The sequence below is a fragment of the Mus caroli genome, unplaced genomic scaffold (genome assembly GCF_978045245.1).
Source record: "Mus caroli unplaced genomic scaffold, Mus_caroli_1 scaffold_11, whole genome shotgun sequence".
Lineage (NCBI taxonomy): Eukaryota > Metazoa > Chordata > Mammalia > Rodentia > Muridae > Mus > Mus caroli.
The window spans coordinates 107,443,127-107,470,393 of NW_028227266.1; the positions used below are offsets into that span (position 1 = coordinate 107,443,127).

The 27,267-nt window shown below is 41.8% G+C and overlaps 1 protein-coding gene across 4 annotated transcripts in view; it reads right to left on the minus strand.

Moving 5' to 3' along the window:
* Window positions 1–27,267, minus strand: part of Arih2 (ariadne RBR E3 ubiquitin protein ligase 2) — a 51,340-nt gene that overhangs the window by 15,761 nt on the left and 8,312 nt on the right. For 3 of the 4 annotated variants that reach the window (XM_021171368.3, XM_021171367.3, XM_085828033.1), the window contains exon 4: window positions 2,905–2,972. In XM_021171368.3, coding sequence (XP_021027027.1) covers window positions 2,905–2,972 — 68 coding nt within the window. Of the gene's footprint in view, window positions 1–2,904; window positions 2,973–12,838; window positions 12,885–27,267 lie in introns of all 4 variants that reach the window. The other variant, XM_085828034.1, reaches the window with a different exon arrangement.

Below are 27,267 nucleotides of genomic sequence, written 5' to 3' on the forward strand. Positions count from 1 at the left end.
TCAGTTGTTCTGTTTAGTTTTTACTATTTATCTTGTGTATGAAATTTTTGCTTGCATGTATGTATATGCACAATCTGCACGCCTGGTGCCAAGTAGGCCAGAAGGGGACACTGGAGCCTCTGAAACTAGAGTTATATAGAGTCAGTTTGTAGCTGCCATGTGGTGCTAAGAATTGAATCTGGGCCCTCAGCAAGAGCAGTAAGAACTCTTTTTTTTTTTTTTTTTGGTTTTTCAAGACAGGGTTTCTCTGTATAGCTCTGGCTGTCCTGGAACTCACTTTGTAGACCAGGCTGGCCTCGAACTCAGAAATCCGCCTGCCTCTGCCTCCCGAGTGCTGGGATTAAAGGCGTGCGCCACCACGCCCGGCTTAGTAAGAACTCTTAACCATTCAACCACCAGCCCTCAAAACTGTTTTCTGAGAGAGAAAAAATAAATAGCTGGTGAGAGAATATAAAATGTAACCACATTAAATAGAAAGCCGAAGAATGCGTACAGCGTAATTTTGTTTATAAAGTTTTAAAATCATACAAATAGAAGATACATAATTTTCAAAAAAGATTTATTTTATGTATGTGAATATACTGTTGATCTTTTCAGATATCAGAAAATCCCATTACAGATGGTTTTGAGCCACTGTGTGGTTGCTGGGAATTGAACTCAGGACCTTTGGGAGACATTCAGTGCTCTTAACTACTGGGCCATCCCTCCATCTCCCCAGAAGATACATAATTTAAGAATAAAATAAGAGTATAAAAAGAACCTTAGTGGCACATGCATGTACTTTCAGTATTCAAAAGAAAGAGACAGGAGGACCTACCGTGCCCAATTTCAAGCTATTCTTGGCTTCTGTCATTCTTTTTTTTTTTTTTTTTTTTTTTTGGTTTTTCGAGACAGGGTTTCTCTCTGTAGCCCTGGCTGTCCTCAAACTCAGAAATCCGCCTGCCTCTACCTCCCAAGTGCTGGGATTAAAGGCCTGCACCACCACACCCAGCAGCTTCTGTCATTCTTTTTTTTTTTTTTTTTTTTTTTAAGATTTATTTATTTATTTATATAAGTACACTGTAGCTGTCTTCAGACATCTGTCTTCAGATGCACCAGAAGAGGGCATCAGATCTCATTATGGATGGTTGTGAGCCACCATGTGGTTGCTGGGATTTGAACTTCCGACCTTCGGAAGAGCAGTTGGGTGCTCTTACCCACTGAGCCATCTCACCAGCCCGCTTCTGTCATTCTTGTTGGTTTTTTTTTGTGTGTTTTTTTTTGTTTTGTTTTGTTTTTTTTGAGACAGGGTTTCTCTGTATAGCCCTGGCTGTCCTGGAACTCACTTTGTAGACGAGGCTGGCCTCGAACTCAGAAATCCGCCTGCCTCTGCCTCCCGAGTGCTGGGATTAAAGGCGTATGCCACCACGCCCGGCATCGCTTCTGTCATTCTTAACTGTCAAAAACTTGAGGAAGCCACTGCTACTGACATGTAGTAGGTAAAGCCCAGAGGAGCTGCCAGATTTCCTATAGTTTACATAGTAGCATCACATCCCCAAAGAATTATCCACTCCAGCCAAGCCTCATAGCATAGATCTGTATTCCCAGGTACTTCAGGCATAGCAGCAGGCAGATCACAAGGTAAAGGCCAGCCTGGGCTACAGAGAGACTTAGGGCACGTAGACAACTTAGCAAAATCGGATTTCAAAATAAAGGGTAAATTGGGGCTAGGGATACAGCTCGGTGGGGGAGCACTTGCTTAGTCTACCACAAGTGTTATAGGCACGCACCATCACACCCAGCCATTTCCCAGCTTTCTGGGGGGTAGGTGTTATGGGGAATGGTCTATTACACACAGACACAGAAGACTTAATGTAAATCTACTGCCAAACAACGGAGGTTTAAAAAAAAAAGTATGAAGACACCTGTATAGTAACAAAATACTATTCCAGTATTAAAACTGAAATAGCAGAGTATGCTGAACAGATGAGAATATGCTCAAAGAAAAGGATATAAAATATGTTCAAGTGTTTTAGCAATTGTGTGTGCGTTAAGAACACATGCCACGGGGGCTGGTGAGATGGCTCAGTGGGTAAGAGCACCCGACTGCTCTTCCGAAGGTCAGGAGTTCAAATCCCAGCAACCACATGGTGGCTCACAACCATCTGTAACGAGATCTGGTGCCCTCTTCTGGAGTGTCTGAAGACAGCTACAGTGTACTTACATATAATAAATAAATAAATCTTTAAAAAAAAAAAAAAAAAAAGAACACATGCCACAAAGCCAGGAACAATCATAGTGGGCTGGGCAGACACTGAAGGATGCTATGGACTCATCTTTCCACTGAACATCTTGCCTATGTCCAAGTTACATGCTGGCTAGTTTTTATGTTAATTTTTTGTTTTTATGTTAATTTAACAAAAGCCAGAAGTCACCTGAGAGGGGGAACCTTAATTGAGAAAATGCTTCCCTCAGATCAGGTTATAGGCCTGGTGTGGTAATATAATATTTTTGATCCCAGGGCTTAGAGGTAGAGACAGGCACATCTCCTTGAGTTCAAGGCCAGCCTGGTCTACACAGTGAATTCAATGACAGCCAGAGCTATATAATGGTTGTCTGGGAAAAAAAAAATCTTGGAGGCTGGAGAGACGACTGCTCTTCCGGAGGTCATGAGTTCAAATCCCAGCAACCACACAGATATAATGGGATCTGATGCCACATAAAATACATCTTAAAAACAAAACAAAAAACCCAAATGATTAGGCTGTAGGCCAAGCCTGGAGTGTACTTTCTCAATCAGTGATTGATGGGGGTGTGGGGCAGCCCATTGTGGGTGGTGACACCCCCATGCTGAGTAAAATCACAGTGGATGGGCAGAGAAGGATGCTAAGGGCAATTTCATCTCTTTCCCCCTGAATATCTTACCTGTCCAGAATCTCTGAGACTTGCCAGTGGAAATTAACTAATATAAGTTTTGCAACTGAATGAGATACCTGTAAGAAACAACAATAAACAACAAATTTTAACTGTAGTCCCTCAGTGTTTTATCGTTTGAGAAATGAATACATTTACCACTATGCTAGGTTCACATTCTTTTCTTTAGTTTATGTTTTTGTCTTTTAAGTTAAATTTCTTATATTATAGTTACTTTATACATCTCTTGTTCATCTTTGTTTTCATTAATGTTTCTACTAAACATTACAAACTCTTACTGGAAACTAAAGTAAAACCATCCTTTCTATAGTAATTAAAAATGTGATATCCAACATAAGCAAGAGAGCTTCCCAACTGGGTTCTCAATGCTGCTCTACAAGGCCACACCCACAGAGTGCTTCTAGTGAGGGCTTGCAGCACATCTGCATCTGATTTATATTCTGTGAACAACAAAGTGAATTTAAGGTCAGATGTGGTAGCATATAATTTTAATCTCAGCAGGCAAACCTCTTCTGAGTTCAAGACCGAGTCTAAAAAGTAAGTTTCAGGCCAGCCAGGGGTACAGTGAGACCCTGAGCCATCTGCATGCATAAAGCCAAATGCCTTTAATTTCAGGAGATAGGGGCAGGTGGTGCCAGGCCAGCCAGAGATACAGTGAGACCCTACCTCAAATAAGTTAACAATTAAAGCCAGTTTGTTGTTTTTCAAGACAGAGTTTCTCTAGACTTGGTTGTCCTGAAACTTGCTCTGTGGACCAGGTTGGCCTCAAACTCAGCGACTGCCTGCATCTGCCTCCTGAAGGCTGAGATTAAAGGATCTTCCGCCACACTTATCTGCAGAGGCAGGCAGATTTCTGAGTTTGAGGTCAGCCTGGTCTACAGAGTGAGTTCCAGGACAGCCAGGGCTACACAGAGAAACCCTGTCTCGAAAAACAAAACAAAACAAAACCAAAAAGGACTTTCAGCTTCTCCCCCAGTGTCGTGTCTGCCTGGATGCCACAATGTTTACCACCATGTTTCTCAAAATCATGAAAATGAAACCTCTGAAATTGTAAGCCAGCCCCATTAAATGTTTTCCTTAATTATAGTTTCCTTTGTCATGGTGTCTTTTCACATCAAAAGAAACCCTAAGAACATGAAAATCAGCCTCAGCTAAACAGGTGAGTTTTCACATGAATCAACTAGTGTTCATACCACTAATACTCCAAATTAATACTCCACACCTTTTAACAGTCACTTCTCCCAGGAGCTGGAGACACTCAAACTGTCAGAGCACTTGTCCTGACAGAGGCCATGGGTTCTATTCCTATCACCTACATGGTGGCATACAAGCACCTGTAATCCTAGTTCCAGGGGATTTTTGACACTCTCTTCTGACCTCTTAGGGGAACCAGCATACACATCATGCATATACATACACACAAGCAAAAACATGCACACACACACACACACACACACACATTAAAAAAAAATCTTTAAAAAAAGAAAATACACTTAATACATGTACAGCTCCCAAGAGCCAGTAGGACATGCACACTCTATCTTCAGCTGAGCCCTGAGGAACTCTTGCCAGGTGTAGCTCCATACAGTTTGTATCCCTAGCAGCCAGCAGGCAGACAATGATGGGTCTGTGCATGCTGGGCAAACCTGCTCTACATATTCTAGGACAGTGGGGGCGACATAATGAGACCATGTCTTTAAAAAAAAAAAGTAAAGAAAATGAGAAAAACACAGACACACACATGTGCACCCATACCTCACATTCACAAGGTAGCCATGTCTAGCCTGAACTCCTGACCCTCCAGCATCTATTTCCTGAGTGCTGGGTTACAGGTTATGTGCCACCCTACTCAGCATTAAAACTACGTGTGTGTGTGTGTGTGTGTGTGTGTGTGTGTTTGTTTGTTTTTGAGGGAAGTTCTTACTATGTAACCCTGGCTGGCCTTGAACCTGGGTTAAGGCTGGCTCTACCTGCCTCTGCTAGGATAAAAGGCCTATGCTATGGTGTCCTGCTTTTGCTTTTGTGGTATTGTCTTGTTGAGAGTGGCCAGGAACTCAAAGCTTTGGCTTGCCTCTGCCTCCTAAGAGTTGCTCTGCTGCTCTGACATCAAGCCTCATGCAGTCCAGGCTGGTCTAATTCCTAGTAGCTGGGGTTGTGCTGAGGAACTCTGTTCTCCAGCTTTTACCTCCTAAGTTCGAGGATTCCAAGCATGCTCCACCACACCTGATTTCCATCAACCCTAAACTAGGAATTTAGCACTTACTATGTATCCAATAACCACTTAGGAATGAGAGGAAATGTCAGTTACTACTGAATAACAATTATCCTTAAACTAAAACAGAAATAAAAACGTCACCCAATCAGGGAATAAAAGCACAGTACCCGATTTGGTATTACATTCAATATTATGGAAGTAGCAGGGCGGCACTCCCATTTAATTTAACATCATGCTGCAGACCCAAGACATCACAATAATTGCAAGACAAAGAAACAGAGATGGAGATCAGAAAAGAAGAAACATTCTATGTATTATTCCCACATAAAATAATAAAGCAGAAAATACTTAGGGAATCTAAAACAGTACTAGAAACACCTAGTGATGCAGAGAAACTAGAGCTGTTATAGAATGCAAAGCAGAACAGCCACCTAGGGACAGTTTGGCTTGCGCCCTCCCTTCCTCCCTTCCTTCCCTCCCTCCCTCCTTTCCATCTTTTCACCCTCACTCTCTACCCTGACCCCTGCTGCCCTAACTCCAAGACACAGTTTCTGTGTAGTTCTGACACCTGCTCTGTAGACCAGGCTGGCCTTGAACTCAAGAGATTCACCTGCTTCTGCCTTCAAAGTGCTGAGGCTAAAGGCGTGGGCCACCACACCTGGCAAGTTTGGTAATTTCTTAAAATGTTAAACATATATTTACCATATAGCACAGCAATCCTGCCCCTAAGTATCTACATCTACACAAGAAAAAAATGAAAGCAATGTCCACATTAAATCCAGGGCATGGATAATTAACAGCAACATAGTTTATAACATCCAGAATTCACAAACAGCCTAACTGTCCATAGAACAGACACAAACAAAATGTATATCTATACTATGAAAATAATTATTTGGAAGTAAAGAGAACCCATTAATTGCATATAATACAGATGAACCTTAAAAGCATCACAAGACAGGGCTGGAGAGATTGCTCAATGGTTAAGAGCACTGATTGCTCTTCCAGAGGTTCTGAGTTCAATTCCCAGCAACCACATGGGTGACTCTCAAACATCTGTAATGGGGATCCAACACACTCTTCTGGTGTGTCTGAAGACAGCTACAGTGTATTTATTGACATAAAATAAATATGTTTTAAAAAAGCATGAGAAAGAATCAGGCAATAAAAGGCTGTTTTATGATTCGATTTGTATAACATATCTAAAAGGCAAAACTGTTACAGACAATAGTAGTTGCTTGGGGCTAAATGTGGGGATTGATTGCAGACACAAGGGTGATGGATGTTTTAAAGCTGGGTTTGTGGCAAGGTATGGTGGTACATGCCTTGAACCCAGTACTGGGCAGAGGCAGGCAGATCTTTGTGAGTTCAAGGCTAGTCTGGTCTACATAGTGAAACCTGGTCTCAAGAAACAAAAAAAAGCTGGGTGGGGTGGCACATACCTTTAATCTCAGCACTCAGGAAGGCAGAAACAGGTGGATCTCTGTGAGTTCAAGGGCAGGAGAATTTCTTTGAATTTGAGGCTAGTTTGACACACACACACACACACACACACACACACACACACACACACACGCTGGCGGTGGGTGGTGGTGGTGGTGACTAGGTTAAATCAAAATGTGTAATGAAACATTTTAAAACTGTATGAACTTATTCCTATATATAAGTTTCTAGAAAGCAAAGTTAAACTTGCTACCACACATCTGTAGTCCCAAGTGGTACTCAGGAGGCTAACTGAGGCAGGAGAATTTCTTTGAATTTGAGGCTAGTTTGAGCACCAAGCTAGCCAGGGCTTCATATAAAGTCTATTTTTTAAAAAAGTTTCAATAAAGTTAACCATTGTAGCACATACCTACAATGCTAGCAGGTGGAAGGATCAGAAGAATTCAAAGTCATGGCTATATAGCAAGTACAAGGTCACAGCCTGGGCTCCATGAAAATGTCTCAAAAATAAAAATCAGGTTAAAACCTGATTGAGCCCATGAGATAGATGTAAAAGTGACTCATCACTATGTAAGCTTCCACAGCTGGGGTCAACCCCTGGAAACCAGGGTAGAAGGACAGAGCTGACTCTTCCAAGTTTTCCTCCAATCTCCACAGGTCACACACATCGTGCACAATGCTAATCATGTTAAAAGAGTGTTCAGGCAAAGATGAGACATATGTAATCCCCTTAAATAAGTTAGAAGACAGACTCTAGAAGGCAACTTCTGGAACTATAGAAGCCACTCAAACTCCTAATCCCACACGGGACAAGAGGAGCTCGTCGGGATGCTCAGAACATACTCGACATCCCCACAGAGCAGCCTACATAACCATAGCCACTTGCTTCCTTGTTCGTTTTCAGAGACGGGATTTCTCTGTGTAGCCCTTACTGTCTTGGAACTCACAATGCAGACCAGGATGGCCTCCCCTCTGCCTCCCCAGTGCTGGGATGAAAGGTGGGTGCCACTGCGGCCCAGCTGGTTGTTTAATGTAATAATGTAATGTCTGGCTGTGACTACCGACTCTTTAAGGATGGTATCGAGCCTATGCAGGAAGATGGTTATAGTCACACTGAATAAGCAGTAGAAATCTACTGTGCTTTACTGGATGCTTAGATGACCACAGTGATGATTAAGATATGTGGAGCTGCAGGTGGCAATATGCATTGCAGAACATGAAATCAGAGGCACTGTCACACACATAGGGAGGGACACAAGGAGAGGTTAGAACTTCCTCCAAAGACAGTGACTAGTTATCAGTCCTACTCAGACACAGCTAGCAAAGTGGATTCACCAATAAAATAGGTCTGCTGTTTAGGAGGACACTGTGCCAGCGTTCTGATCAACGCCGAGTGGACAGCCTTAAATGTGATCCCTTCTGAATACTGCTGAAGTATTCAAGTCTCCTTTGCCTTTTTCTTGTATTTCTATATTCACGCTTTAATTTTTGTTATAGTGTCCACTATTCCAAAGAATTATGGCACCCATCCTCCCTGGCTGTTACTCAGTAACAGCTAAGCAGAATTACCATTACAAACACATTTTACTTCTCCACAGTATTAAAAAAGGAACTTTCGAGGCCCTTGGTCTTGCAAAATTTATATGCCTCAGTACAGGGGAACGCCAGGGCCAAGAAGTGGGAGTGGGTGGGTAGGGGGAGGGTATGGGGGACTTTTGGGATAGCATTGGAAATGTAAGTGAAGAAAATACCTAATAAATTAAAAAAAAAAAGGAACTTGTATTTTATACCTTAACAAGAAAAGTATATTTATGTACTTTATTACTTTATTTTACCTTTTTTTTTTTTTTTTTTTTTTTGAGACAAAATCTACGTAGACTAGGCTGGCCTTGGAACCAGATGATCCTGCCCTGCCTCCTGAGTGCTGGAATTGTTACTTGCCACCAAGCCCATCCTGGCTTTGATTTATTTATTTATTTATCGAGACAGATATTGGTATTAGAGACATGCGCTGCCACATCTGGCATGGATTTTTACTTTAAATAATCAGAATTTAAACTTTCCCTTAAGATTTTATTGTTTTTTTCTCCTCTTCCTCCTCCTCCTGATTTATTTATTTATTTTATACATATGCGTATACCACCATTGCTCTCTTCAGACACACCAGAGGAGGCCAACCAGACCCCATTACAGATGGTTGTAAGCCACCATGTCGTTGCTGGGAATTGAACTCAGGACCTCGGGAAAAGAGGTCGGTGCTCTTAACCGCTGGAGCCATCTCTCCGGCCCAAGACTTTGTTTAAAGCACTGATTTCTATTTTTCTACAAGTTTATCTGGGCATGGCAGTGCAAGCCTCCCATCACCACACTAGAGGCAGAAGCAGGAAAATCTCTGTGTGTTGGAGACCAACCTGGTTTACAAAGTGAGTTCTAACTGCAGTGCCCTTATTGGGAGTGATGCATGTGACATGGTACCTGTGTGGAGGTCAGAGGACAACCTGTGAAGTTGACTGTTATCCACCCATCTCTTTTTTTTTTTTTTTTTTAAAGACAGGTCTCACTTATATAGCCTTGGCTATCCTGGAATTCACTATGTAGACCAGGTTGGCTTTTTTTTTTTTTTTTTCCTTCCGTTTTTTTTTTTTTTTCGAGACAGGGTTTCTCTGTGTAGCCCTGGCTGTCCTGGAACTCACTTTGTAGACGAGGCTGTCCTTGAACTCAGAAATCCGCCTGCCTCTGCCTCCCAAGTGCTGGGTGAGATTAAAGGTGTGCGCCACCATGCCCCTCTAAACTTTTAGGTCAGTTCCAGGGATCAAATTTGGGTCATGGCCAGGCTTATGCAGCAAAGTGTCTTTACACAATGGGTAATCTTGCCGGTGCTATTTTCTTTTTAATTTAATTTTATGGTGTTCTGGTCCTGGATGCATTGCTTTCATGTGTGTCTGCACAGACTTGTATGACTGATGACCAAGGAGGCCAGAAGAAAGCATCAGACCTAGAATTGGAGTTACAGAGGGTTGTGAGCTGCCATGTGGGAACTGGGAACTGAATCTAGAATCAAGAAGGGCTTCCAGGGCTCTTAACAACTGAGTCAACTCTCCTGCCCCTGTTTGCTTTTGACACAGGGTCTTGTTATGTCATTCTACCTACCCTGAGACTTTGAATATAAACCGATTCTTCTGCCTCTACTTCATGAGTGCTGGGATGTAGGTGTGTGCCACCATCCTAGCTGTAATTTTAACAGTTTTAAACAAAGGCTAGCTGATTATATATTATAAATTCTAGACGGTCATGTAATTTTCACTAGCCCTACGGCAGTTTACCTGACCAAGCCTAAGAAGTTCCACTGAATGTTTTGCTATCAACTTGCCATGTCCTCAAAGTCACTCGATGTGGACAAGGAATGTCTCTCAGGTTAGTTTGCTTAGTGGCCTGTCTGTGACCTATCATATGTGTGCCTAAACCACACTCAGTTTGAACACACACACACGCCAAAGTCATGCCATCTCACTCAGTGTGAACACACACACACATGCCAAAGCCATGCCATCTGACTTGGAGCTAAGGAAAAACGGTGACTGCAAAGGCAGGGAAGGGGAAGCAAGCCAACACTGGCACTTCCCTGGAGAGTGACAAGTGGGCAGCTGCGCAGTGTCCAGTGGGTAAAGGGCTTGGCAAGCAAGTATGATGACCAGAGTTTGGATCCCCAGCGCCCTTTAAGTGAGGAACAGGCTTGGCAGCTTGCCTGTACTACCAGCATGCTCAAGAGGCCCAGACACGGGACCCCTAGGGCACACTGACTAGCAAACTCTGGACTCAAAGACCCTAACTCCATATAAGGTAGAGAGTCACTGGGAAGAATTCTGGGACCTCTAGTCTCCACAGTAATGCTCACACACACACACACACACACCCCATATCTGCCTGTACACACTGTAAACATGCAGGCATACGAACACACTACAAACAAGAAAAAAGGGGGTGGGGTAGGCCTACCCTTAATTTTCATGGTGGCTTGAAGAGCATTTCATAGAATAAAAATGGGATTAGAGCAGAAATCAAGTACAGTCCATCTTTCTGCCTTTCTCCCCCTTTTCCCTGAGCCCTCAATACCTATAACAAGATGGACCAGATGCTGATGGGAACCTTTCCTTCCAACTTGAAGGACACTTCTTGATGTCATTTACCCTACATAATATTCTGTACTGCCTATAGGCCTCAATCCAATACAGCATCTCCAGATCTTTATTTCAAAAAACATTTACTTTACACGTGTCAAATGACTGTTTCTGATCACCAGTACTTCCCAAAGGTGACAGACAAACATCTAACAACGTCCTTTATAGTCTGTGTTTGTAAAGGAAATTGAAAAGTTATCTCTCTACCACAGACTTTCAAAACATGCTCAGCAATCACCACTTAGTGACACCGTGTCACAGAGAGATCTACAGAAGTAGACAGCAGTATAGGAGTCAAATGTTCCTTTCTGGTTTTAAAGAATTAGTGACTGTGCCACTCAATTTTATTAATACTTCAAAAGCAAGGTGCTGGACGAAGAGCAGAGACCACAGGGAAATTCAGGATTTAGGTATTGTTAAGATTTCCTCACTGAGACGGAATGACATCTACACAAATACTTCAGCTTGTATTATCAATCAGCAAGTGGTTCCAAACAAGGCTAACAGCACAAAAGCCTATAGCCTCACCACTTCATAAGCTGTTCTAGAACAGGAGTTTTCAACCTTCCTAATGCTGCGATCCTTTAATACAGTTCTGCATGCTATGATGATCCCTAACCACAAAATTATTTTCATTGCTACTTCATAACTGTAATTTTGCTGCAGTTATGAATCATAATGAAAATTATTTTTGGAGATAGAGGTTTGCTAAACCTTTCACGACCCACAGGTTAAGAACTGCTGCTCTAGAGACATATTCCCTCATAAGCTAAGAATTTTAGAGATAATCAAAATGAAGTCAAACAGCCAGCTCGGGATGGAAACTATCTTGGTAACTATAGTGGTTTGAATAAGAATGACCCCATCATATCTCAGAGTTGAATACTCTTGTCCCCAGGAAGTATCACAATTTGAAAGGATTAGGAGGTGTGGCCTTGTTGGAGAAAGTGTGTCACAGAGGGTGGGCCGTGAGTTTTCACATAGCCCATTCCAAGCAGTCTCTCTCTCTTCCAACGAAGATACAACTCTCAGCTAATTCTCCAGCCCTGTGTCTGCCTGTGTGCCAACATGTTTCTTGCCACGATGAAAACCTTCTAAACTTCTGAAACTCTAAGTCCCAGTCAAATGTTTTCTTTTGTAAGAGGTGCCATGATCACGAGGTCCCTTCAAAGCCACAGAACAGTAACCACGACAGTGACATTTGTCTGATAGATAAGGCAGATTCAATAGCAATTTGGTTCTGGGCATACAAACAACTCTGTGACCCACTGCCCATTCTAGTTTTCAATTTTATTCACTGTGTCTTTTCACCACTAGATTCTTTGTGTGTGGGGTTGGGGGACTCAATACAGGGTTTCTCTGTGTGGCCCTGGCTGTCCTAGAACTCACTCTGTAGACCAGGCTGGTCTCGAACTCACAGAGACCTGCCTCCTGAGTGCTGGCACCACTAGGTTCTCAAAAAGAGAGAATATGTTAGTAAAATTATTTTTCAACCACAGGTTCCAAGTTCAAGTTTACCTCAAGGCTGTTAGCAAATAACACCACAAATTTCTTCCCAAGTTCCCACCAATTGCAGCCTCCTCACGAATGCAAGCAAGCCATTATTAAAATTTTAATTACTTGAGTAAACATTTGCATCTCTTGCCTACAGAGATCTAAAAATACCACGGAAGATAAATCCTGCTCCTTAAGGAAACACAAAGCACAATCGACATTTAGGACCTCTCTTGTTAAGAGCCAAGTGTGTATCTTTGGAACAAATTCCTAAAGGAATTTCTGTAAATTATGAAGTATTACCTGACATCCTAGAACACTTGGATAGGATGTTTAGTGTCCAAAGCATTAATGTATAGAACACACTAGTTGTATGCAGGAATCAAGGCACACACTGATTAATGTCTACTCCAGATAACACTTCAAGAAAATCCATGACCATGATCACCTGCTTCTTCCTTTCAGTTACCTACAGTTGTTCAAACTGTCTATCCTCAAAAACAAGTAGTTAACAAAACTTGCAATTAAAAAACTTCCCCCAGAAAAGATCAAGCCAGCAGCCCACCATAACTGTCACAGCCCTTCCCACACTTACCAGTGCCATAGGGAGGATGCAGCCGATGGCAGTGAGCATCAACGGCCTGAAAAAATACAGGTGGTAGTTTCAATTTTTATTTAGAATTCTTACTTGCCAACTGCCTGAAATCTTTTAAGGCTACACCAGTAGGTCTTCATGCCTTATCCAGTTAAACCACTTTGTGGTCCAATCATATTTATAAACAAAATAATAGTCACTTACTAAACAGACCAGATGAAGAAAAGGTGAGCCAGCTTCTGGGCCCAGGGTAGAAAAGGAAAACTAAAAAGGATCAAGATGAATGATGTGGCTCTCATGCGAGCAGAAAAGTAGCGAGATGAGGAAATAAAGGGTAAGAGAAGAAGCAAGGCTACTGCAGAGATGGAGGAATTGGGCGGAATCAGCAAAGTGGTGACAGTCAGTGGTGATAGAGGTGTCGAACTGACTGAGGGTGAGTCAGGACTTGAGTTCCCCTATACTTCACACTACACAGTCTCAGACTCTGAGAGTCAGCTCTTAGGCTGCTAACTCTGCTCCTATTCACTTTTCTTTACAAAGCTAGGGGGGGGGGACCTTTAATTAATTGGAGCATCCACATAAAACATGCTTTCAAAATCTGGAAGCACACACAAATTTGAAGATTGCTAATTGGCCTAACCTAACTCATTCCTGACAACTGTGGTCTCTGTTCATTCAAAACAAAAACCCAACCAATCTACAAAACTCCAAAGATTTCACTCAAAAAAGATTTATGAAAAATATAAGAAAAAAAAGTAAAATTACTATTCTTTTACCATGAGATGTTTGTTTGTTTGTTTAGACAGGGTCTCATGTAGCCCAGGCTGGCCTCTTGCTCTATAGCCAAGGAGGGCCTTTGAACTCCTGACCCTGCTGCCTCAGGCTCCCAAGTGATGAGATTACAGGTATGTATCGCCATTCCTGGCTTCTGTGATCCTGGGAATCAAACTGAGGTGTGTGTGTGTGTGCATGTGTGTGTGTGTGGGCAAGCTCTACTAACTGAGGGTGTTTTTTTTAAAATTACGAACAATCTATAACATTTACAAAAGTGAGGAAAATAATGAAACTAAAGTTCCTGGGCAGCACTTAGTACAAAAGGCACGCTGCAGCTCTTTCTAATGTTCGAAAAGATTTCTGAGGAATGGCATATACAATATCTGCCATTTCAGCAAATGAAGGTCATGTCCAGTAAAAAGAATTGTAGATGTCAGACCACAGTAGGACTAAAAACATGAGCCTGTTCTTATAACCACAACCCATTTTATCTAAAAATGAGTTCAATGCTTATTAACCTCTATCAACAAGGTAGCATACCTAATACTAACTAGATACACCATTCCTTTGGTACCTTCTCCAGAGAGAGGATAACCCAAAAGTTATTCTAATGAGTCACAACTTTCAACAACCTGTACTGAGGACAGACTGCCTTAGCAGTACCCTTTGCTAGGCTCAAATCATAGAACCTTTTTCTGTTACAGTTAACTTCATAAACAGTAAGAAACTGACTGAAAGCTCTTTAAATAATGCCCCCCCCCACCATGCCTTAGCACCCACAGCAAGAGCCAGCACTGGCCACATGCTATTACCACCCACCAGTGTGTGGTTAACTCTCCAGTAACTGTAAACTCAGAGCTGACTGAATGCAAGGAGGCCCCAGGGCCTTCCTAGTACTGGTTTTATGTCAACTTGACATAAAAACTAGAGTTATCTGAAAGTAGGGAATCTTAATCAAGAAAATGGCTCCATAAGATCTGGCTGTAAGGCATTTTCTTAATTAATGACTGATAGGAAAGGCTTAGCCCATTGTGGGTGGGGTCACCCTTGGGCTGGTGGACCTGAGTTCCATAAGAAAGCAGGTTGAGCAAGCCAGGGGAAGCAATCCAGTAAGCAGCACCCCTCCATGGCCTCTGCATCAGCTCTGGCCTCCAGGTTCCTGCCCTGTTTCAGTTCCTGTCCTGGCTTCTTTTGATGATGAACAAAGCTATAAGCATAAACCAAATAAACCCTTTCCTCGTCTACTTGCTTATTGGTCATGGTGTTCATCACAACAGTAGTAATCCTATCTAAGAGAGATGGAGAACTGAGAACCTCAGAGATTTGGAAAGGCAAAAGTCAATGAGGACAATAAGTCACAATGGTTGGAGTCAAGAAAAGCCACTTTAAATTTTCAATAGAGTAGGTTACTCAGAAGTACGTGCAGTGGATTTACCACTGCAGCAGAAATATGGAAAAGAATATGATCAAAATATATAGTATATGAAAAATTTTTGAATAGATCATGAAGCAGAAATAGGAAGACTTATTTAAGCCTTCTTTCTCACTATTCTTTAAGGGGGGGCGGCAATTAAAGCAAAGTCCTCTAAATTTTGTTAAGGTAGAACCCAAACTAATTCCATCCCCTTCTCTTCTAGCTCCTGTTTAACGCTGAAACAACTGCACGGGGCTAAAAATGTAGCTCAGTTGCTAGAGTGCTTGCGAGAAACCTTGGGCTCTATTTTCAGGAACAGAACACCAGGTTCGGGAGGTACCACACAGGCCTGTAATCCTAGCTCTCAGGAAGTAGAGGCAGAAGGATAAGAAATTCACTGATACCCTTGGTTGCATAAGTTTAGAGTGTAGCCTGTGTTATAAGCCATTCTGCCTAAAAAAAAAAAAAGCCACAAAAGTCATTCAGGAAGTGTCTATGGAAAACCGCGTACTTAGGCAGTCACTACCAACCTGAATCTGCTCCCTTTTATTACTTTCTTTTTTTCCCTTTCAAATGCTGGTCAAAACCTAAGGAGGATACTTTGAGCTTCCTTATTCTGCCTCTAAAGCCCCACCCACTCTGCCATGTGGCTCATCTCTGAGATGTCTTAACTCAAGTAGCATGGATTTCCTGCTTTCTCTACCAGGTATCTATCACAAGAACAGTCTCTAGACCACACACTAATATTTTTCTCTTCTGAAACCTTTTGAGCCAGGCCCCGATAGTTCAACCCCCCTCAGCACCACTGTCTTCCATGCTCCTACTAGTATGACCCATTAATCCCAGTTTAAATTTTCTAATAGATTTCCTAGTCCAAAGCCCTACAGTGTTCCATGTTCATCTAGGCAGAACATGGTCAGGCCCATAACAGCAGTACCCTTGGTACCAACTTCTGTCTTAGGGTTTATTGCTGAGAAGAGACACCATGATCATGGCAACACTTATAAAGGATAAGTATTTAATTGGGGCTGGCTTACAGTTAAAGAGATATACTTCATTGTCATCATGACAGCAGGCAGGCAGAGATGATGCTGCAGGAGTCATTATCTGGATCCGAAGGCAGCAGGAAGAAAAGAGTGAGCCACTCAGGAGCCTGGCTTGAGTTTCTAAAACCTCAAAGCTCCCCTCGTCCCGTGTCACTTCTTTCAAAAAAGCGAGATCTACTCCAACATGTCCCAACCCTTTCAAATAATTCGGCAACTCCCTATTAGCCTATGGGAGCCATTTTCACTCAAACAAACACAGCCTACCAAATGCTGTGATGACAGATGTGGACCACCATGGCCACCTGGATTGTGTACAGTTTTTCTTTTTTCTTTTTCTTTTTTTTTTAAGATTTATTTATTTATTATATGTAAGTACACTGTAGCTGTCTTCAGACACTCCAGAAGAGGACGCCAAGTCTCGTTACGGATGGTTGTGAGCCACCATGTGGTTGCTGGGATTTGAACTCAGAACCTTCGGAAGAGCAGTCGGGTGCTCTTACCCACTGAGCCATCTCACCAGCCCCAGTTTTTCTGTTTTACACGAAAAGTCTAACTGCTCTCTGTCCTCCTGATAAATTGTTCCATAAGATTCCTTTGCCATATCTTGTTTGCCAAGTTCTTCATTTAATGGAATGTCACCTTGCTCCTATCTTTAAAGAAGTTTCTACTGGGGGTTGGAGAGGTGGATCAGCAGTTAAAACTCTAGCTACTCTTCCAGAAGACCCAGCTTTGCCAGCACCCCCATTGGATAGTTCACAACACCTCTAACTTCAATGTCAGAGGATCCAAAGCCTTCTGGCATCTGTGGACACCTGATACATGATACATAGACTTAACATGCAGGCAGGAAAAAATATTTTTTAAAAGTTTCTATTGGATTTTGCCAATATTCCCAAATGTGGCACAACCTTGTGCCACAACCTCTGGTTTTATGTGATGCGAGAGGGACTGAACCCAGAGCTTTGTGCACACTAAGGCAAACATTCTCCCAACTGAGTATCTTCCTCCTCACACTGTATCAACAGTTATAGGAAAGATTTGGAGGCTAGATGGCATGTGTCTATAACCTCAGTGTTTAGAAAACAGAAGAGGATCACTTTGAAGAGCCTCATTTTCAATTATGTGTATATGGTATGTACATATGCATGCAGGTTTCCATGGGTCCCTTGGACCTTAGCTACAGGTAATGCTAGCTGTCCAATGAGGACACTGAAAGCTGAACTAGGTAAGGCTCTGAAACTAGGTGCTCTGATAGAGCCATACCAGGGAGTTCTTAACTGCTGAACTTTTTCCAGGCCCTAATTTCAAAACGTTTGAAACACAGTTATTATGACTATAGGTATCATTTATCATCTTTCCTGTTACTATTAAAAAGGGCGTAAGAACTTAATTGTATCCTAACAAAGTATAGGAAGTTACATTTAGACATCCAAAAAAAAAAAAAAAAAAATCACAAAAGGAGCCAGCAAGATGGTTCAGTGGCTGAAGGGTGCTTTCTTCCTGAATTTAATCCCCAGGCCTCACAAAACAGAACGAAAGATGTCGTTCCAACCTCAATACCCATGTCATGTATGTACACACAAACAAGTAATAAAGGATTACAGGAAGTCTAACAACTTATAAGCATAATTGTGCAGTTCACAGCAAACTCCCACACTGACTACAAAATCAGTTCATTCCAAATGCTGCCAACACCATATTTAGCTTTCAATGCATGCAAGTACTCCTGTCTCACTTCAGGAACTTGAATCATCGACTGTAACATAAAGGACTGAGCCTCCTCCTCCTGAAGATTCTAATCAATTATGGCTGGGTGAAGTTTTAAGTTCCTACTGTCCAAACTAATTCTAGTATGTATGGCTGGAACCACAGTGTGTTACATCATCTCTGCTTACCATACCAACTGGCTTTATGGAAAACAAACCTTTGACAACTATATTTTCTGTTTACAAATAGGAACAAACAAAAGTACAACTTCTAGCATTTAGTGTTCTCATTTCTTTCTTTTTTTTTCTACCTAGTCCTCGATGTACTGAACTCACTCTGTGGACCATGCTGGCCTCAATCACAGAGACCTGCCTCCCTCTGCCTTCCTAGTGTTGAGTGGGATTAAAAACATGTACCACCACATCAGGTTCAAGTTTGCAATTTATGCACTTATCAACCCCAGTCTTAGAACATAAAATAGTCAAGCAAGCTTATGTATTTATTTATTTATTTATTTATTTATTTATTTATTTATTTATTTATTTTTAGGTCAGGACTAGATTTGCATCTCAAGTTTGTTTGAAAGTCTCACTATGTAACTTTGGCTGTCCTGGGACTCACAGATCCAACTGCTCTGCTTCAGGAGTCTTGAGATTAAAGGCTTTATTTATTTATTTGGTTGGTTGGTTGGTTGGTTGGTTGGTTTTTCGAGACAGGGTTTCTCTGTGTAGCCCTGGCTGTCCTGGAACTCACTTTGTAGACCAGGCTGGCCTCCAACTCAGAAATCCGCCTGCCTCTGCCTCCCGGCATTTTTATTAGAGATTTAAGTGTAAAGAAAAACTGGATCTCATTGCTGGACTGAACTCATGCTCAGCAGTGCTTTAATTCCAGCACTTGGAAGGCAGAGGCAGACAGATCTCTGAGCTCGAGGCGAAACTGTCTCAAAAACAAAACAAAACAAAACAAAACTAGATCTCAGTGCTTGAGAGATGGCTTTAGTGGTTAACAACACTGGCTGTTCTTCCAGAGGACCTAAGTTCAAACAGTGTGGGGAGGGAGAAGAAGGAAGGGACATAGAGAAGGGACTGGGGAAGATGGCTCACATGAACTCAGATCCTCAGCACCCTTTGAACAACAGGAATAGGGGCACATTATTTGTAACCCCAGTACTGCAGGACAGAGTGGTTAAGAGACAAGCAAGCAGATCCTGAGTGCTTGCTCACCAGTCCAGTGGTAACAGAGAGCACAAAAACTAAGGTGAATTGGGAGACACAGGCAGGCAGTTTAAGGCCATGATCTACATAGTGAATTCTAGGTCAGCTAGGACTAGCTACATAGTGAGACTGTGCTGGATAGTTTATGTCAACTTGACCCAAGCTAAAGTCTCCTTTAAAAAGGAGGAAACCTCAATTAAGAAAATGTCTCCCTAAAATAGGGCTATAAGGCATTTTGTTAATTTGTGACTGATGGGGGAGGGCCCAGCCCATTGTGGGTGGTACCATCCCTGGGCTGATAAGTCCTTCTCTAAGAAAGTAGGTGGAGCAAGCCAGTAAGCAGGGCCCCCTCATGCCTCAGGATCAGCTCCTGCCTTCAGATTTCTGCCTGTCTGATCAGGCTCCTTTCCTGGCTTCCTTCAATGATGTACTGCAATGTGGAAACATAAGCCAAATAACCCTTTCATTCTCAACTTGCATTTTGATCATGGCATTTCATCATAGTAACAGAAACCCTAAGATAGAGACATAGTGAGATGCTGTCTCAAAACAGTAAAGAGAGCTGGGTGGTGGTGGCGCACGCCTTTAATCCCAGCACTCGGGAGGTAGACGCAGGCAGATTTCTGAGTTCCAGGCCAGCCTGGTCTACAAAGTGAGTTCCAGGACAGCCAGGGCCACACAGAGAAACCCTGTCTCGAAACAAACAAACAAACAAACCAACCAACAACACTAAAGAGCAATAGTAGAAAGATACCCAGTATCAACCCCTGGCCTCCATGCACACACCCAGAAGTCAGATGTGGAGACCCATGCCTATAATCCTAGAACTTAGGAAGCCATGGTAGGACTGTCTTGAATTTGAACTCACAGCTAGAAAAAAGAGGGAGAGTGAGCGGGAGAGGGTGTGGAGAGGAGGGAAGTGGGGTAATTGCAACTCTTGCAAGTAGGGAGCAGAGGGAGCAGAAATTCAAGACTGTCAGATGCACAGCAAGTTTGAGGCCACTTGAACTACATGAGACCTAATCTCAAAAAAAAAAAAAAAGGCTGACAAGATAGTTCTACTGGTAAAGGCCCTGGCTGCCAAGTCTGATGATGTGAGTTCATAAGGAGAGAACTGACTCCTGAACGTTGTCCACTGACGTCCATGAGCACCATGCCTGTCCCATGCATACTAAATAAATAAATAAAATAGATTTAAAAAAAAAGGTAGAGGCAAGGAAGAGAAGATAAAGGAATAGAGAAATTGCTAGCGAATGCTTCTTGATAGAGACATTTTCTTCCTAGTCAGCTTTGTTCTATTTCCAAACAAATTCTTATCCCATTTGTATTTCTCTACTGAGGCTGGAAAACTCAGGGTTATCACTATAAAAATGTGTGTTTATAAAGATTTATGATACTCCCAAAGAAAAGAAACAGATTCCATGTTTCCGTGCAGTTTAAGGTAATAGCACTCAGGAGACATGGTTCAGAAGTGGCAGAAGTATTTTGTTTTTTTTTTTTTTTTCCTGAGACAGGGTTTCTCTGTGTAGCTCTGGATGTCCTGGAACTCACTCTGTAGACCAGGCTGACCTCGAACTCAGAAATCGGCCTGCCTCTGCCTCCCAAGTGCTGGGATTAAAGGCCTGAGCCACCACTCCCAGCAGGTGTGGCAGAAGTTTTTTGCTTTTTCAATCTGCACTTTGTTCAATTTTTCTGATTTCTTCCTCCTTTTGGGTGGAAAACTCAAGTCTCTCAAGTTTTTCTTAGATTAATAGAGACAGGGGCAAAGGAGGAAAACAAAGAGACATAACAAAAGCCAGAAGAAGATCAAGTAGTGTCTTTGGTAACAAGGTAGGTAGTTAATGGTGTTGACAAAGCAGATCAAACAGTACAGGGCAGACTGAGGAACCAACCACCCTTCCTTCTGTCTTTCCTTCTGTCTTTCCTGGCCCCACTGAAAATGCACTTGTTTTTAATGAGCTGGAGAAGGTAGGACCGGTTCTAGGTCAGAGTAAAAGAAAGCAAAGTAGACAACCTAATACCATATGCACACCAGGAAATTTCCTCAGTGAGATCCCACTATACAACCCCAAGCTTCCTGAGAATGCCACCTCAGCCCAGCTGCCAGAATGAATGCAAGCATGTCCACTGCTCCCTTCTCACGGCTCTGATGATGAAACAGTGTTCATTAGAATACTTATGTGCCAGCACTTTATGCCATAACCACAGTTAATGTGTGAGTGAGTTATTACAAACTGAAGCTTAGCAACTGAGGGACTTGACTAGGGTCACATTATATTAAATGGCAAAAAGAACCCAATCATATGACAATCATCCAGGCCATGGAAAAGCTTCAGAGACATAAGACTATATCCATAAAGATGCTCAAAGCAATACAGTCTCTTAAAACACAAGTACTCACGCAAATGTCCAGTGGGGAAATTTGAAGTAAACTATGGTTCAAGAACAAGATAGTATGCTTCATGGGAATTTACAGTAACTATAAGGACAAAGTTAAAATTTGCACAGAAACGTTTGAAATATGTGTGATAAGAAAGCAAAGCACAGCCGGGCGTGGTGGCGCACGCCTTTAATCCCAGCACTCGGGAGGCAGAGGCAGGCGGATTTCTGAGTTCGAGGCCAGCCTGGTCTACAGAGTGAGTTCCAGGACAGCCAAGGCTACACAGAGAAACCCTGCCTCGAAAAACCAAAAAAAAAAAAAAAAAAAAAAAAGAAAGCAAAGCACACCTTTACACACACTGCACGTGTGTGTACAATCATTTCTAGGAGGAAATGTCCACAAGAATTTTTTTTTTTCTGGTTTTCGAGACAGGGTTTCTCTGTGTAGCCCTGGCTGTCCTAGAACTCACTCTGTAAGAAATTTTTATCTATTTTGTTCAGAACTATTTTGGTAGTGTCCCTGACACAGCAGATACTAAATACATAATGGCTGAAAAAATGAATTTCAGTAAAGTAATATATATGAACAAGAGCTGGGGGGAACAACAAGTCGGGAAGCTTATTTGTGAATGGAATTACAATTGATAATAATACCCTAAAAGTAAAATTTTGTATATAAACAAAATTCAAGATCAGAATATGAAATTTCATCCTTGTTCACAGTTTAGAGTTTCTAAGGCTGTTTCCTAATGCAGGAATCTATCTCACAATGGGATGGGGACAGAGAGCTTCTTTTTTGAAGGGTGATGACTGCAGTGGCCTGTGATGCCAAGTCCACAGCAATTACAATAACCTTTCTAAGCTGTCAAGAAGGTGACAATTTTCAATGAGTTGTATTTAGGCAAATCCCAATGTTGTTTTAGACATTCTTAATCTCCCTTTAAAAATAAATATATTAGTAAAACACAACATTTCCAACTTAAAACCACAAAATACATCAACATGCTGGCCATCTATTTGAAACACAGAATTTATTCCAGACTGTACTTAAATACAAGCATTCAAAGAAACCTGGTATCAAGGCACAGCAGAAATCAGAAGGCTCTCTGTAGAAACATTTAGTGTTACCAGGCTCAACCTGAAAACAATTCTCATGAGAAGCAACAAGAAAAAAGAAAGAAATGAATATGTAGATAATAGAAATATAATGGTCTTAAAATTCAACTATTTCAGAATAAAAGAAGGTCAATTTAGTAATTAAGTCTTCAGATGTTATACATGTATCTGATGCCACCCAAGGAAAACTAAACACAAATTACTTTGTGTTAAAGAATATCAACCAGCAGGGTTGACAAAAGTATAGAAGAACCAGGTTGTTTTCAGCACTGTAAATACCTCTGCATACAAAGTCAGGAGCACTAAAACCTCATCATTCACCCACAAATGGGGGGGGGACCCAGAAGAAGAGTGTAGCATGATATTTGCCTACATCCTCTTGAAGAACAAAAACTAGACTTTAAAATAAATTCAAGCAAGAGGGTGAGAGAATCTGGGGAACATTCTGCCAGCTCTACTGCATTTAATAACCCATGAAGAACTATAAATACTCATAATAACTAGCTTAACTCTCCTCTCCCCAAGGCTTGACACGTGAGCAATATACTTCCCTGACACTCAAGCCCTGAAGTTTTCAAAGTTGAGTCCTTTCCCCAGTAATGAGAATACTTCACAATGGTCCAGAGTTAATTTCCTTTTCCCTATACATCACATACTCTCACGCTTGCCCCAGGATGCACTGGGATCCCAGGTAAGTAACCGCAAACCAAGGAGCAGAGTGACTGAGGATGACACCTAACAACCTACAGCCTCCAAACGCATGCGCAGAGATCTCCACGGGAACACATGGACTTCCAAGTGTGCACCCATCACTACATTCACAAAAGACGGGGAAAAAGCTAGTTTTTTCTGTGAAAGCAGTGACAGGATTCCTAGGGCTCACATACACTCAAAGGAAATATAGTAACGAGAGTAATTTTCTCTTTTTTTTGAGACACATTCTCTCCATTATTTAGCTCTAACTATACTGGAAATCTTAAAGGCTAGGCTGACCTCAAACTCACAGAGATCAGCTTGCCACCATGCCCAGAGCAATCTTTCTTTAAATATTATTTCATGATCACTAAAAAATACTTATGCATACAAGATGTTCTCCTTTCCATTTTTACAATGAAGAGTTCAAGTAGTCTCTCACTCCCCACAACAACCTGTACAGTGTCTGACTGTCTATAGTTGTCATTTAGTAACAGACATTTGCTTTGTTCTCTCTATCCTCAGCTCTTGACTAGGTTTTCATGGCATCTTACTTTTTGCAGCACAAGGGACAGAACCTAAATCCCTGTGCATGGTAGCCAAGAGCTCTAATACTGATGATTTCTATCTTCAAAAAAAAAGGGGGGGAAGGGTGCTAAATACAAAGTTCTCACTATGCAACCTCGCTGGATATAAACTTTTGATTTTCTTTGTAATTGGTTTTCAATTACAGGGTTGTGCCAACAGAGCCAGCTGCACCTTCCACCTTTTTTTTTTTAAATGTATGTGAGCACACTGTCTTCAGACACACCAGAAGAGGGCATCAGATCCCATTACAGATGATTATGAGCCACCATGTGGTTGCTGGGAATTGAACTCAGAACCTCTGGAAGAGCAGTCAGTGCTCTTAAGCACTAAGACCTCTCTCCAGCCTCACCTTTCACTCTTAAAAAAGTTACTCTTACTACTAGGCTTCTGTCAGAACATATATAAGTTACACTCTAGCACCAGGACCCTATTACAACTAAAAGCCCAGTATGCCAAAGACTTCAAATTCTAAGACTAGGCTGATGATCTGACTCACTGGATAAAGGCACTTGCCCTTCAGCCTTAGGATCTAGTTTGATTTCTGTGACCCACATGGTAGATTACTGACGTCCTCTGACCTCCACAGACACTGACCCCATGGCATGCATGCACATGAGAAAATAAATGTAATTTTTTGAGATAGGTCTCACTATGCAGACCTGGATGAACTAGAAATCACTCTGTAGACCAGACTGGCCTGGAACTCACAAAGATCAGCCTGTCTCTGACTCCCGAGTGCTTGATTAAAAGTATCCATCACCATGCCTGCACATGCAATTTAAAAAAAAGATAAAAGATCTCAAATCCCAAAATATTTAAAACATTTTTTAAACCTTAGGCTTTATTTTTTTTTTTAATTTTTAATATTTTTATTACATATTTTCCTCAATTACATTTCCAATGCTATCCCAAAAGTCCCCCATAGCGCCCCCCACTTCCCTACCCACCCATTCCCATTCTTTTGGCCCTGGCATTCCCCTATATTGGGGCATATAAAGTTTGCAAGTCCAATGGGCCTCTCTTTCCATTGATGGCCGACTAGGTCATCTTTCGATACATATGCAGCTAGAGACAAGAGCTCCGGGGTTCTGGTTAGTACATCATGTTGTTCCAACAATAGGGTTGCAGATCCCTTTAGCTCCTTGGGTACTTTCTCTAGCTTCTCCATTGGGAGCCCTGTGATACATCCAATAGCTGACTGTGAACATCCACTCCTGTGTTTGCTAGGCCCCGGCATCGTCTCACAAGAGACAGCTATATTTGGGTCCTTTCAGCAAAATCTTGCTAGTGTATGCAATGGTGTCAGCGTTTAGAAGCTGCTTATGGGATGGATCCCTGGATACGGCAGTCTCTAAATGGTCCATCCTTTCATCACAGCTACAAACTTTGTCTCTGTAACTCCTTCCCTGGGTGTTTTGTTCCCAATTCTAAGAAGGTGCACAGTGTCCACACTTTGGTCTTCATTCTTCTTGAGTTTCATGCGTTTAGCAAATTGTATCTTATATCTTGGGTATCCTAAGTTTTGGGCTAATATCCACTTATCAGTGAATACATATTGTGTGAGTTCTTTTGTGATTGTGTTACTTCACTCAAGATGATGCCCTCCGGGTCCAACCTTAGGCTTTATTAAAGCTAGTTTTTTGTTTCTGTTGTCTTTTTTTTTAATTTTGTGCTTTGTTTTTTTTTTATTACGTATTTTCCTCAATTACATTTCCAATGCTATCCCAAAAGTCCCCCATACCCTCCCCCTGTCTTTTTTTTTAATTGCAGCTCAACTTGACAAGTAGAGCAGATAAATAGCTTTTGTTCACAGAAAGCTGTTCATGAGGCTCACTTAAATTACACATCTAAGGTTTTCTATGAGCCAAGCAGTATCTAAATCATAGGAAACACGTACATGTCTCAGAACAATGCAGACAACAATGAGGACACAGTCATGGTAAGGACATGGTCACCATACTTCCTTATTCTTGCTCCCTCCTGCACAATTGTAGAATACTGTTTTGTTTTGTTCCTATTTTAAAAGACAGGGTTTCATGAATCCCAAGCTGGCCTCTACCTAAGCAGTCACCGCCACCCTTCAAAGTGCTGCTATCACAGATAATACCAAACCCATTTCTCCTTTATTATTGCTAACTCTCTCCAACCTCTTACCTTGTTTTAGAACCACTTGATTCTTTATGATTTATTAATTTGCTTTAAGGCAGAAGTCTGTGTAGCTTCTATTGTTCCAAAACTCACTCAGTAGACCAGGCTGGCCTCATGAACTCCCTAAATCCCCCCTTTCTTTGTCTTCCAAGTTCTGGGATTAATAGCATAAGCCATCACAGCAATGTATTAATTTTTATTTTATGTGCAATGGTATTTTACTAACATGTATGTCTGTGTGACAGTATCAGATCCCTTAGAACTGGAATTACAGATGTAATCTACCATTTGGGTGTTGAGAATTGAACTCAAGTCCTCTGGAAGAGCAGCCTTAACTGCTGAGCCATCTCTCCAGCCTAGCTAGAACCACTTGGAGTAGTTCCTCTACAGGTCTGATATCTAAGCCTCAATATCTGCTGCCCAGAACCAGGAAGAAAAAAGAAGCTACCTACCATGCTCGTTAGTGAGCAGCTGTAGAGGAGAATAATGAAGATGTCTCACCCGGCAACTGTGATGTGGATCATTTTCTCCTCTCCTCTCCTTTCTTTCTTAACCTTTGTAGTCTGTCTCAACTCTCCATCTCTTAATTCTCAACTTTGTTCCTGGCTCTTTTTGTTCTTTCTTTTCTTGGTCATGAAGGCAGAACAACTCCTTTCCTGACAATTTAGGAGGTTGCTCAGCAAAGACTAGAAAATCTAATTCCCACCAAAAGCAGCAGCAACCGCTCAACAATCCAGAAAACCCACGAGTATTCAAGAAATTACCGGGTATCTACTGTGAATGCAATATTCTGACAGGAAGGATGGCCAGAACCTGGCAATCAAAAGTTTTTAAGAGATGATGCCAAAATGCACAAAAGGATCAAACATAAAGCTATCAGAAGGCTGAAGTTCATCATCCAAAAGAAACTTACACACACACACACACACACACACACACACACACACAGGTTGTGGTGGTGGGGGACTCAAGAGGATTTGAAGGGCAAAGCCTGGATGAACTTCACAGCAACTCTGTCTCAAAACAAAAACAAAAAACAACCAACCTCCCCCAAAACTCAGGCATGCTTCGAGTTCAAGGCCAGCCTAGTCTACATACCAAATTCCACAGAGACCCTATTTCAAAAAAACAAAATCAAAACTATACAAACAAAACAAAAAAAAAAAAAAAAAAAAAGAGAGAAAGAAAAGAGGGAAGGGAGGATGTTAAGAACTGGAGAGCTGCTCCGTGGGTGGCTGAGAGATTTCAGAGCTCTTGCAGAGGATCCAAGTTCAGTTCCCAGGACCATATTGGACAGCTAACAACCACCTGTAACTCTAGCTCCAACACCTCTGGCCTCAGCCACTTGCA